The sequence below is a fragment of the Callorhinus ursinus genome, unplaced genomic scaffold (genome assembly GCF_003265705.2).
Source record: "Callorhinus ursinus isolate GAN/ISIS: 27379988/994484 unplaced genomic scaffold, GSC_fseal_2.0 scaffold12, whole genome shotgun sequence".
Classification (NCBI taxonomy): domain Eukaryota; kingdom Metazoa; phylum Chordata; class Mammalia; order Carnivora; family Otariidae; genus Callorhinus; species Callorhinus ursinus.
In genome coordinates this window covers 76,327,329-76,339,878 of record NW_027397074.1, presented here as the reverse complement: position 1 = coordinate 76,339,878, position 12,550 = coordinate 76,327,329, and the positions used below count along the sequence as shown (strand labels likewise).

The 12,550-nt window shown below is 40.3% G+C and overlaps 1 protein-coding gene across 5 annotated transcripts in view; it reads left to right on the top strand.

Moving 5' to 3' along the window:
* Positions 1-219: 219 nt before the first annotated feature.
* SVOPL (SVOP like) overlaps positions 220-12,550 on the top strand; it is a 78,719-nt gene continuing 66,388 nt past the window's right edge. For 4 of the 5 annotated variants that reach the window (XM_073899257.1, XM_073899258.1, XM_025854990.2 and 1 more), the window contains exons 1-4: positions 242-297; positions 4,067-4,341; positions 12,031-12,146; positions 12,330-12,421. In XM_073899257.1, the coding sequence (XP_073755358.1) occupies positions 12,065-12,146; positions 12,330-12,421 (174 nt within the window). In that variant the 5' untranslated portion in view covers positions 242-297; positions 4,067-4,341; positions 12,031-12,064. Of the gene's footprint in view, positions 298-4,066; positions 4,342-12,030; positions 12,147-12,329; positions 12,422-12,550 lie in introns of all 5 variants that reach the window. The other variant, XM_025854989.2, reaches the window with a different exon arrangement.

Sequence of the window (12,550 nt, the reverse complement as noted above, 5' to 3'; positions counted from 1 at the left end):
TGACAGCCTCCTTCAGTCTCAATGAGAAATGTAATTTCCCCTTTAAAAAGGGATCGGGTGAAGGGCTACAGGAAAGGGGGTGTGACCTGGATGTCACTCACATGCACAAGACGCAAGGTTGCTCTTTAAGGAATTCGGTTCGGTTCGCAGGATTGAGCCAAAAGGGGAGGAGATGACCTGGGGGCCGGGCTTCTTGAGCAGGCTAGTCCAGAAGCCCCTCCGGGGGCCACCAGTGGTCTAACTGCTATGTGAAGAGAAGAGCCTGAAACTGGAAAGCTTTCCAAGGAATATACACAGGTAAGAAACTCTCATGGGCAACGTGGATCTGAATTTACTTCTTCTGCTTTGGAGTGGGGGTGGGGGAGGTGGGGATTGGGGTTTGACCATTCAAACTTGGCTGAAGGCACAGGGAATATGAAAAGTTTACTCTTCTTACTGATGATATTGCAAAACAAATTGCATTATACACAGACACAAGCATGTTCAGTTTTAAAAAAGCTGTACCATGGCTCAATTATTTCCAGCTAAAAAATTTAGTATAGCAAAATGCAATAGAAAGAAAAGCCTGTCATTGCTTTACAATCTGTTTTAATGAAGCCTGAATGCCATGTGAGCCATTTGAGTTTCAGAGTAGACCCCCAATATGTCAGTTCTTACAGATTCTTTGAAACTAGGTCATGGGTTACTTTCCCATTGTAGTGTTTAAGGAACTGATTGTGAGAAGTGGGAAACATTCTTCCCCATGTTCTTCCTTCTTTTCTTGAGTTGGTCTGACTGATTATCCATCCACCATCCATCCATCCATCCTCTCCCTGTGTTAGAAGGGATTTAGAATGGTCTAGGGAGACAACAGAAGATGCCGTTTCAGCTTTTCCAACACTCCATTCCAGAGCTGAGATTACAAGCTCTATCTGCGATGTTCCTTATACCCATCTCTGTGAAACATTTTGTCCTCTTTTTTGTTTGTTTCTCTTTTTATTTATTTATTTATTTGAGAGAGAGAGAGAGAGAGAGAGAGAGAGAGAGAGAGAGAGACAGTGAGTGGGAGAATCTGAAGCAGACTCCATGCTGAGCACAGAGCCCCATGTGGGGCTCAATCCCACGACTTCGAGATCACCAGCTGAGCCAAAACAAAGAGTTGGACACTTAACTGACTGAGCCACCCAGGAGCCCCTGTCCTCTTTTTTTATGAAAACTTTTTCTTTACGAAACTTTTGGGTGAAAGTCTAGAAAATACTAAGAGAATACTCCCCTGTGTATTAACTTTGAGTTAATATTTGAGTGTCTTCTTAATGATTTGGAATGTAAGCTCATTTATAATGCACAGATGTGAATGCCCAAATCCTGATAATCTCCTATCAACACCTCTGTGGCTCCTCACCCTACCCACCCACCAAAGACATCCTGTTGTTGAAGACCCTGTAATAACCTAACAGGGCAGGAATGGGAACTTTCTCTGCTGCAGATAATTTGTACATTCATTTCTTCCATCCCTTGGCAACATCCCCGGACATTGGGAACCCATCCGGGCCTTGACCATCTTCAGGGGCTGGGCATTAGAAAGATCCGTGTTGCAACTGGAGACCATGACCACTATTTCAGTGGCTGGTTTGAGGCTTTCTTCTCTGAGGGGAGTTTGAGTGAGTCACACATCACTGATGCCCCTTTCCTCCACACCTACCTCACCCCTGCGGCCAGGAGCCCATTCCAAACTGGAGTTTGGAAGGTGTTTTGTTTTGTTTTGTTTTTCCTGTAAAATATACTGATTTTGCCATTTAAAGCAATGTAGAACAGGGGCGCCTGGGTGGCTCCGCCCATTAAGCGCCCAACTCTTGATTTCAGCTCAGGTCTTGATGTCAGGTTTGTAATTTTGAGTCTCATGTTGGGCTCCATGCTGGGTGTGGAGTCTACTTAAAAAAAAAAAGTAATGTAGAACAACGGTGTTTTTGGTAAAAGTTATCCATTTTGTCGTGCCCTTCGTAAGTAAGATGAGACGACTGATTTGGATGGTATCAGTGTCATACATCTGGATGGAGAAGTTTTGAGATCCTATTTTCCAATAGGCATGCAGCATGTGTGATGGCTTCCTAACACCACTTAGGTTTACCCTTGAAATAAGGTCAATCTATTTCAGAAAACAAGTAACTTTTTTTTTTTTCCATTTGGGTGGTTTTTATTTGAGCCCAATGTGTTCTAATGTTAGTGGAATATTAGCAATAAATGCTTTTGGAGAGATACACATTTGATAACTCTGAAAATACTTAAAAACTTACCCTGTGTGTATGTGATTTGTGATTATGGTGACATTTTAGACATTTAGTTGATACCTTTATTCAGAGATGAGAAACAGTACTCCCATGGGTGTTTACGTTGCAACGGGCACTGTGCCCTATTATACAAACATCGTGCCATCTAATCCTGTAACATAATGAAGAAGGAAGCTTATCAGTTAAGAATTACACACAACTGGCTGGTCTGAGTGCAGTGGTGTTCACAATTCATTGATCACAGCCAACTACAGAGTTCTTTGTTCCTTCTCTCACACTGCTACACTTGACTAGCCTAAAAAAAAAAAAAAGTTGCACACAATTTCAAGGAACAGAAACCAGAAATAACAGTGTCTTAAGCAGAGAGCTTAATTTTTTTCCCACGTAGATGTCTGGCGGTAAGTAGTCTACACCTGTAGGAGAGGTTCCGGGCTCTTCCTAGCTTCTGCCCTGCCAGACTTGGTTTCCAAGTTTCCATATTTGCGTCATGACCTGAGATGCCTGCCACTGTGCAGGAGGAAGGGGGGAGGGGCAAAGAGGCTTTCTCAGAAGCACCGCCCCTCCCACCTCCACCTGCCCCTGGGTGGCCACCCTCATCAGCAAGGTACAAAGGAGGACATTACTGGGAAGGCAGCAAGCTACTTCTGCCACAGGGAGCGTGGTATTGTTTCTATTTTCAGAGAAGGAACTGAGATAGAAGAAACTCCTTCCCTTCATCCCTCCTTCTTCCCTCCTTGCTACCTCTAATTCCTCTTCCCTACTTCCTCCTTCCTGCTGTCCTTTCCTCCTTCTTACGCTTGTTAATTTAGTAGGTATAAAATGATACGTAAGGATTTTTTTGTGGCTCTAATTTTGTCAGTTATTACAGAAGCTGAACTGTTTTCCAGTTTTGCTTACAATTTATATAGTCTCTTGTGAATTGCTTGTTCATGTAATTTGCCTATCAATCTATTGGAATCTAATATTTTTCTTGTAATTTGTGGTTAATATGTACTACCAACATTTATTTGCTGGGTGCCGCGCCTACACACACACACACACACACACACACACACACACACACACACACACATTTGCAAATGGTTTTTCTTATACTTTTAATTTTTGAAATTGTGGTAAAATACCCATAACATAAAACTGACCATTATACCAATTTTAAAGTGAACAATGCAGTGGCATTTTTTAAAGATTTATTTATTTATTTATTTTAGAGAGAGCGAGCGAGAGAGTGAGTGTGTGCAAGTGCGGGGAGGGGCAGAGGGAGAGGGAGAATCTTCAGCAGACTCCCTGCTGAGCGCCGAGCCTGAGGCAGGACTGGATCCCACGACCCTGAGATCATGACCTGAGCCGAAATCAAGAGTCAGACGTTCAACCCACTGAGCCCCGCAGGTGCTCCTGGTGGCATTTAGTTGTATAATTTACAATATTGTGCAGCCACTACTACTATCAAAGAGGGTCTCCTGGGCCAGGCCACCTGTGGACTCCCAGCCCGTCAGTGATTTGACTGTGTCTGGGGGAAGCACCTACTGCTGACCCAACAGGTCATGGCCAGTGATGGAGGGCAGCAGGGGGCATGTGGCCCAGGCCTGCTTAGGACAGTGGCCTGGTCAGCACCGTGAGCAACATGTCAACTCTCCATTGGTTCACTTTTCCAAAAAGAATTTTTATGGTGAAAGAACTAGCTTTTCTAAAAATTCAAACAATGAGATAAGCATAAAGAAGAAAGAATGGGAATAACCCTACATTCTCCTTCCTCTCTTCTCCCTTGTCCCACTGGCCGGCTCCTGCTCATTCTTCAGGCCTCCACTCAGAATTGCCTACAGAAGCCTCCCCAGGTCTCAGGACTCCATAGAGCAGGGGCCCTCCCTCGTGTGCCAGAGCAACTTCCACTTACCCCTGGGACCATGCTGCTCCCGCCTGACTCCATAATTTTGCTCCCCATGAGACTGTAGGTCCTTCGGGGGCCAGGAACTGCTTTGTTATATTCAATTGCCTGATACATAGCGGTGCTCCACAAATATTTGCTGAAAGACAAAACACAGTTTCGGACGTCTCTCCTGAAATTTCTGTATAGGTACGTATTCAAATGAAATTTTATAAATTGGGATGAATATATACATACTTATACGTTATGGATACATATGCATTATGTATACACCTCTTGGAAAATGCTTTTCAACACTAAATAGCCTTTCACTAAGATGTTTTAAGTGGTATTCTGATTAGCCACTTCTCTACTGGTGGGTATTGGTTGTATCCAATTCTTTTGTTGTTGAAACAACTGAGTGGTGACCTTCTTTGTATCTTTGTCTGCCTTTTGACTAGCCCGTTAGGATGAATCCTGGCAGTGAAATTGCTTAGTCAATATTCTTTCATCTCTGCCTAATTGCCTTCCAGAATGGTTGTAGCAACGTACACTCCCAGCGATAATTTGAGTGCTTATTTCCCTTTCACAGGGTATAATCAATCTTTGAGATTTTTGCGAATCTGTTAAAGGAAAATGATAGCTCTTTTTAATTTTGAAGGCATGGTTACTAGTTAGGTTGAACATAATTTCATTTATCAGCCACTGTACTTATTCTGTGTTTGTTCCTCACATCCTGACCCCTCCGTTGTTTCCTTCCTGACCTACACGAGCCTTTGTTAAACACATATTTTGCAGATAGTCTGTGTTTGTTTACATTTATTGAATTTTATAATTTTTATATTGAAGTAGTAAGTGCCCATGGCAACAAATCAAATCGCCAGATGAGTTTACAACAGAAATAAACAATCTCCTGACTTGATTTCCCCATCCCCAGAGAAATTTCTTTTGTTTTTTTATTTTTTTATTTTTTCTGGTGATTATCTTTATAGTTAAAACAACATAATTGTATTTTATTTCTTAGTTTATCAACTTAAGACAGTATCAATCCATTGTTCTCTACTTAGACAAAAGATGATGATTTAGGTCATTATTTCCTCTTTGCCATTCTCCCAATATTTTATAAGTATCTTTAAAAAAACCAATAGCAAGTGTTTTTCATGTTATTAAAAACGCTACATAAATATAATTTTAAATGCTGGATGTATTATCAGTTTTTAGAACCATTCCCTCTTCACACTTAGGCCGTTTCCAATTTATTATTGTTAAAGTAGACTTGAATAAACTTAAAAAAATTCTTTTTCTGGGTAAACTTTGTATAGAGAGCATTTTCCACATTTGAGATACATCCTTGGGACAAATTGTTAGAGTGGGGATTACCAGTTCAGATGAAACTAGTTTTAAAGGCTTTTGATACATTGCCAAATTGGCACGAACTATTTGAAAGGCCTAGAATAATGGTTTTCAGGTGGGGCTGGGTAGGGATCACTGTATCAGGATCACCTGGAAAAAATTTGCGAGCCATCCATGTCACTCCGTATTGATGTTGAAACGTTGGGGTCCGGGAGTGAACGGTCAGGAAAGAATTCTTGAGACGTCTTTGCTGCAAAAAAAAGGTGGTTTTATTCAAGCTCGGGGACAGGCCCCCGGGGCAGAAGGAGCTGCACTGGGATTGTGAGGAGCGGCTGATTAGATACTTTCAAGTTGGGAGGGGGTTAGGAATAGCATTAAGTCTCTAAGGAATTTGGAAGCCAGATTTCAAGGACGTTGAGAAGCTAGCTGTTAGGGAAAGGTCATTTATTGTTGTCTAGTAAAACGTTAGTCACGAGACCCTTTAGATATATTATCAGTGGGCCATATGCTTGGAGGATGATTGCTAACATATAAGTTGGTGGGGTGTGGGGGGGTGGGGGCGTAGAGATAAAGGAAGTTTCCAAAGGGATTTTTATATGGGATCCTGGAAGTCCAGCTAACGTCAAGCTAGTTTTGCCTCTAGCAAAGTATTATTGTTGTTTTTCTTTTTTTTTAAATTTTATTTAATTTAAATTCAATTAATTAACACATAATGTACTATTAGTTTCAGAGGTAGAGTTCCATGATTCATCAGTCTTATGTAATACCCAGTGCTCTAGCAAAGTAATAACTTTGTAGCAGTTGGAGCTCCTTGAGGAAGGTCACCCTGCCTGTCCTAATACTTGTCAGTAAGCTATAAGTTGTAAGGAAATTCAATTTTTTTCTTTTTTGCCTTTTGTTCTCCACATCACACACCACCTCCTTCTTGAGGTTGAGAGTCACTGGTAAGGAAGGAAGAACAGGGGCTTTGAGGTGTGGTGTGTTTAATAACGAGGGGATGAGGGGGTGGTACCTTGATTTGCAGTGTTTGCTGATTTCCCTGGTGTAACTCTTCCCACCGTGGCTGGTTTTAAATTACCAACGTGATGTTATTGAATACAGAGGTGGGAAGAGATGTGTGCAGTCTGCCCTCAGAAGCTGGTGGGAGCGGTCCCCAGCATAGCACCATAATACCTGGCATGCACATCGTCCTGTCTCTTACATGTATGTTTTTATGTATGTATTTTTTCATTCCCGTTCACCCACATCCCAAGCTCTCACTCCTTTTGCCCTGTAGGTGGTCCCTGTAATGGCATTTTCATATATCTACGTAAAATGTAAAATGTCCAGTTTTGGGGTACAGATTTTCATTTTACATAAGTTATACTGTTCTTGTTCTTTTTCTTGCTCTTATTTTTAGTTACTCTCTTAGTTATTTTTGTGATTATAAATAGTATCTTTATAGCCCTGGTTTTTATGTGGACTCTTCAGGGGGGATGCCTGCCCATCCCTCCATCTTTCCTGACTTCCGGCTCTTGTTTATCATGGATAATTTTACTCATTGTTGAGGGTATTAACATTTCCATTTCGGGGGCACCTGGGAGGCTCAGTCAGTTAAGCGTCTGCCTTCGGCTCAGGTCACGATCCCAGGGTCCTGGGATCGAGCCCCACGTCGGGCTCCTTGCTCAACAGGGAGTCTGCTTCTCCCTCTCCTTCTGTCACTTCCCCTGCTTGTGCTCTCTCTCTCTCTGACAAATAAATAAAATAAAAAATCTTTAACATTTCCATTCAGTTCTGAAACCACAATCAAGTCTATGTATTTTATTCAAATGTTGACTCTAAACCTGAAAATGGATAAACGGTCTTTTTTTAACGACCATATAAATATTGCTCACTTTAGGACCGAGCGTTATGTGTGAAGATTATATTTATTTTTTGATGTCCAATGTCATGACCAAAAGGAATTCTCTCTTCTTTATCTCATCGGTTGCCTAAAAACATGCTACATTTTAGTTTCATTCATATTATAGAAACAAAATAATACGAATCTGCTCTTCAATCAAGAAAAATGTGGAATCATATGGGGCGCCTGGCTGGCTCGGTCAGTAGAGCCCGTGACTCTTGATCTCAGGCTTGTAAATGAGAGCCTCCCGTTGGGTGTAGAGATTACTTAAAAATATAAACTTAAAAAAAATATGGTATCACAAATGTGAATCTCCCTTTCTGGGATCAGCTTCGATTCAAGAAAGCTGTGAAGTCATTATCTTGGACCTAACGTCTTCTGCCAGGCCCTCTGTGATGAATTGCTTCTCTTTGCTGGTAAGAGAAGGGAGGAATGTAGGATATTTATGACCCATGGAACTACCTAATCAGGTTAAAACATACGAATTAAAACTTGCTCTGCTCAATAGTAAATGGCAGATTTCCTGGGTTTCTTTTTTTGCCACTCACTACAAAAAGGAGAATTGCTGGAGGTTGTTTTATTACTCCTCTAAACGTAAGCCTTGGTGATTGTCAAAATTTTAAAACGTGTTTTGATTGCTATGAGAGGTCATAAAACTTGACTGCAGGAGAGATTAAGTGTTGATTAAAGATTGAGGATTAAGCTTATTGTTAAGCATTTTATTTGTAACTGAACTCAAAATGAACTTAGTGGGATTTAAAAAATTATTTTCCCACCCAACTAAATGGTTTTATTCTCTAAGACTCTAAATGGCCAGAATCACTTTCAGTTGTTAAGTCTGCTGCTGTGATTTGAATTACTACTTTTTAGAAAAAAAAATTTTTTGGATGCAATTTGCATACAGTAAAATTGACCATTTTAAAGTATATAATCTGGTGAATTTTAGTACAATTTTAGTGCCAGTTTGTACAATCCTCACCATTATCTAATTCTCACTGAATGGTCTTGTTTTCAAATTTTGATTAAGTTAAATCTGTTACTAGTTCATCTTCCCATCTAGAAATGGGATGGTCAGTCATAGCTAAGCTTTTTTTAAGGATTTATTTATTTATTTTAGAGAGAGAAAGAGCGTGTGTGGGGAGAAGGGCAGAGGGAGAGGGAAAGAGAGAATCTCCAGCAGACTCCCCGCTGAGCATGGAGCCCGACATGGGGCTCGATCTCACTGACCCTGAGATCGTGAACTGAGCTGAAATCGAATCAGACGCTTAACTGAGCCACCCAGGCGTCCCTGTCATAGCCAATTTTTAATGTGTCTAGAAGTCCTTTTATAATCAAAAGAAGGGGATTTTTTCTGCTAACTGCTTCATTAAAAAAGTTATCAGATAAAGAACACCTCTCCAAGGGGTGTTTGGACAATGTCTGGAAAGGGAGTGGTAGTTCTAGAACAGTCTGTCATTGTGATTTTCAGGCTCTCATATGGGCCGAGAGGCCAATTATTTTTTACTTTTTCCACTCTGGGAAAATAACAGCTTTTTGTACTTTTCATGTTCTCTCTTGGGAAAGAGGATTTCATGGTCTTACTTCTGAGCGTTATTGATCTATCTCTCATCTGGGAATATTTGTGTCTCTGTGATAGTGTTTTAAGAACACAAATAATATCAATATTACAGAATAGTTGTTTTGATGTGTATCTTTTGTGTCCCCGACTAGAATAAAAACTCCTTAGGGCAGAGAACATGCCAGACCTTCCTTCGAAGTCTTCGCAGGAGCTCACACAATACAAGACACAGAGCTAGCAAACATGAGTGACCTTGACATGCTGCTGTAGACTGGTTTGTGGCTATCTCTATATTCTGGGGAAAAAATGCCTCTGTTGGAGTTCCGGTTCTGCTATTTACTAGTGGTCTGACATTGGAAAAGTTATTTTAAAATCTCAAAACCTCACTTTTTGAACCGATTTTGAAAAATGTTACACATTTCAAAAGCAGGTGGTAAAATGAATCCTAAATGCACCCATCATCCTCAATAATTTTCAACATATGGGCATTCTTTATTCTTCTGTATGCCCATCTATTTCTTATGCACCGTATTCCACGCTACCATTGAATTGTTTTAAAATTTTATTCATTTGTTTTTTGGGGGGGTGGGATGAGAACTAGAGGGAGAGGGAGAGAAAGAATCTCCAGCAGACCCCCCACTGAGCGTGGAGCTGGATGCAGGGCTCGATCACATGACCCTGAGATCATGACTTGAGCCAGAATCAAGAGTCAGACACTTCACTGACTGAGACACCCAGGAGTCCTCTCACTGAATTATTTTATTTGTTTGTTTTTTCTTTTCTTTAAAGATTTTGTTTATGTATTTGACAGAGAGAGAGCACAAGCAGGTGGAGCTGCAGAGAGAGGGAGAAGCAGGCTCCCCACTGAGCAGGGAGCCCGATGTGGGGCTCGATCCCAGGACCCTGGGATCATGACCTGAGTTGAAAGCAGCCGCTTAAACAACTGAGCCCCCCAGGCGCCCCTCATTGAATTATTTTATTTTATTTTATTTTTATTTTTTTTTTAGGTTTTATGGTTTTATTCCTCATTGAATTATTTTAAAATGAATCCCAGACATCGTATAATTTTGTCTCTAAATATTTTAGTATGTATCCCTACTATACAAAGATTCTTTTTTTTTCTACTATAGCCATAATATCATTGTCACATCTAATGATGTTATCAGAAATTCCTTAATATCATCAAACTTCTACACTTGTTTACATTTCCCTGACTTTCCTCTCCTCTCTTCTTCATCTCATTCTCTTGGATGATGTTTTACAGTTGGTTTATTTGAATGAGGATACAAATAAGATCAACTCATTTATTTGGTTGATTTGTCTCTTTAGTCTATAAGTTCCCCTTTCTTCTTTTCATCTTGTCATTTTTTCATTGAAGAAGTTGGGTCATTTATCTTATACGACTTCCCACATTCTGGATTTTTTCTTATTGCAGCCACATGGTACAGTTTAATGAGTTTCTTCTTCATCTCCTGTATACGTTGGTAGAGCTAGAGGATCAGATTCTGCTTGAACTTCTTCTTAAGAGAATACATCACAGGTGATGTATACTCCAGTCTTATTGCAGCTCATCAGGACCACGTGATATCTGATTGTCTCTCTTTTGGTGGCATTAAGATTTGTAGATGGCTACAGGTGTTATCAGTCTTATCCATCTCTTACCCATTTCTTCATCAGCCTTTCAACTAGTAGTTTATCAGCCATTGGTAATCATTGCCTAGATTCATTATTTCATCTAGTTGCAAAGTCATGATAATTTAATTCCATTCATCCTTCTTTTCCTTGCATGTATTAGCTGAAATTAAAAACAATTTTCTTTCACCAACTGTTTGGTTACCCTGAAGTACAAAGAATTTGTACAAGAAAGACAAGATATTTACTAGTTTTCAGAATAATGAGTTGGTCTCTTAGTATTCTCCAAAGTTGATTAGTGGGATTTTCATTTCACTGTTGCTATGAACAATGGATTTTGATATCTTTGATATGTTTCAATTCTTTGCAGTCATTATTCTTCTTGATGCTTAAATGATCCCATCTTTGGCCGATGGGAGCCTTTTTTAGGTTGAATCTTGTAATCTTTTGTTACAACCCCAGGAGTGTTTGATATCTTCCTTGCTATCTGGTATGACAAGATGTTCCAGGCTCAATTTACACATTTCCTGTCCCAGATCCAGAATTAGCCATTTATCTAAGGCACCGGGGTTTCTTTTAATGGGAAATAGGAAAGAAAACAATCTGGGATCTAGGAGTGCTCATTAGTCATTTTTTCCAGGCTCTTCCAGTGGATAATGTTAGGATATGTATATATGAAAAACATAGTGAATTCATAGTGATATTTCCAATTCAAAGTTAGGATTATAAGATTTTTATATAACTTCTCTGATTTTTGTATTGTTTTTCTTTTACACCCAAAGTCTTGATTCCTAATCATATTAATATAATTACTACTTGCTTTATCCTACAATATGTACTAGTATCAAAATAATGATACCAATATTAATAACTACATTAATAACTACAATCTAATTACTGAGAATAAGTTAGGATTTCTATTTATCCCACTAGGGATATAGAGTTAAATGACCTCAAGAGTTAAACGTTTTCAAGTCATTTGGAAAAAACTTCACTAAGTTGATACTCAGCTTTCTTTGTTTTGTTTTTCTTTTGATTTTTAGATTTAAGAATCCTTCTTTGGGCTAAATACAAGAAGGGGGAGGGAGCCAATGAAAAGAAGTGCTCCTGGGTTTCTGTCAGAATGAAAAGAAAATGTTACATAGAAAGCCCACTATACACCACAGGATCTACGGGAATGTAAAGCGCCGGTTACTGTGATTATTTCTCTGCAGCAAAGACCATCTTCACTCCCAGATAGAGGATGCTATCGGCTAAATCGTCCAGAGCTCACCTGGCCCCTGACGCAGGGTTGATTACTAGCCACTGGGGCCCCATCATCTCATTTGGCCCTTTGACCTCTCCATGTCTCAGGGTCCTTATATGTAAGATGGTGATGAATTAGAAAACTAACCTCACAGATTTTCTGTGAAGATTAAAGGAAAATGTGCATTCTATTATATAGTTTTCTTCTTCCCTTTCCCGCTTCCATCAGAGAAGCCGTGTGGGGAATTGGGACCATTAAGAAGATGGCGACCAAGCAGACGGAGCCAGTCACCATCATTAGCCTTCGGAAGCTGAGACTGGAGACCCCAGAGACCCAGCCAAAAGGTAAGATGATCGTGGAAGCCTCGGACCCTCAAGCTGCTTCTTAATTTCCCCCTGTATTTACCAGTTTTTTTATAATAATGAATTGGTTTCCCAACAACTTTCTCTTCATTATTAGTGAGCAATTGTCCACATACATTCCCTTCCCACAGAGGCTATTCCTCTCACTCTGCCCTTCCTTGTTAGAATCAAAGACATTCACCGTGGAAGATGCCGTGGAGACCATTGGATTTGGACGTTTCCACATTGCCCTGTTGCTGATCATGGGCAGCACTGGGGTGAGTGCTCTGTGGAGATCATTTGAATCTCTAAAGTGAATTCATTATTGGACACATAGAGGCTTCCACTGACCTCCAGCTCTGGGATGCCCATTCAGGGAGGGGAATGAAAGGGAGCAGGAACCCTGT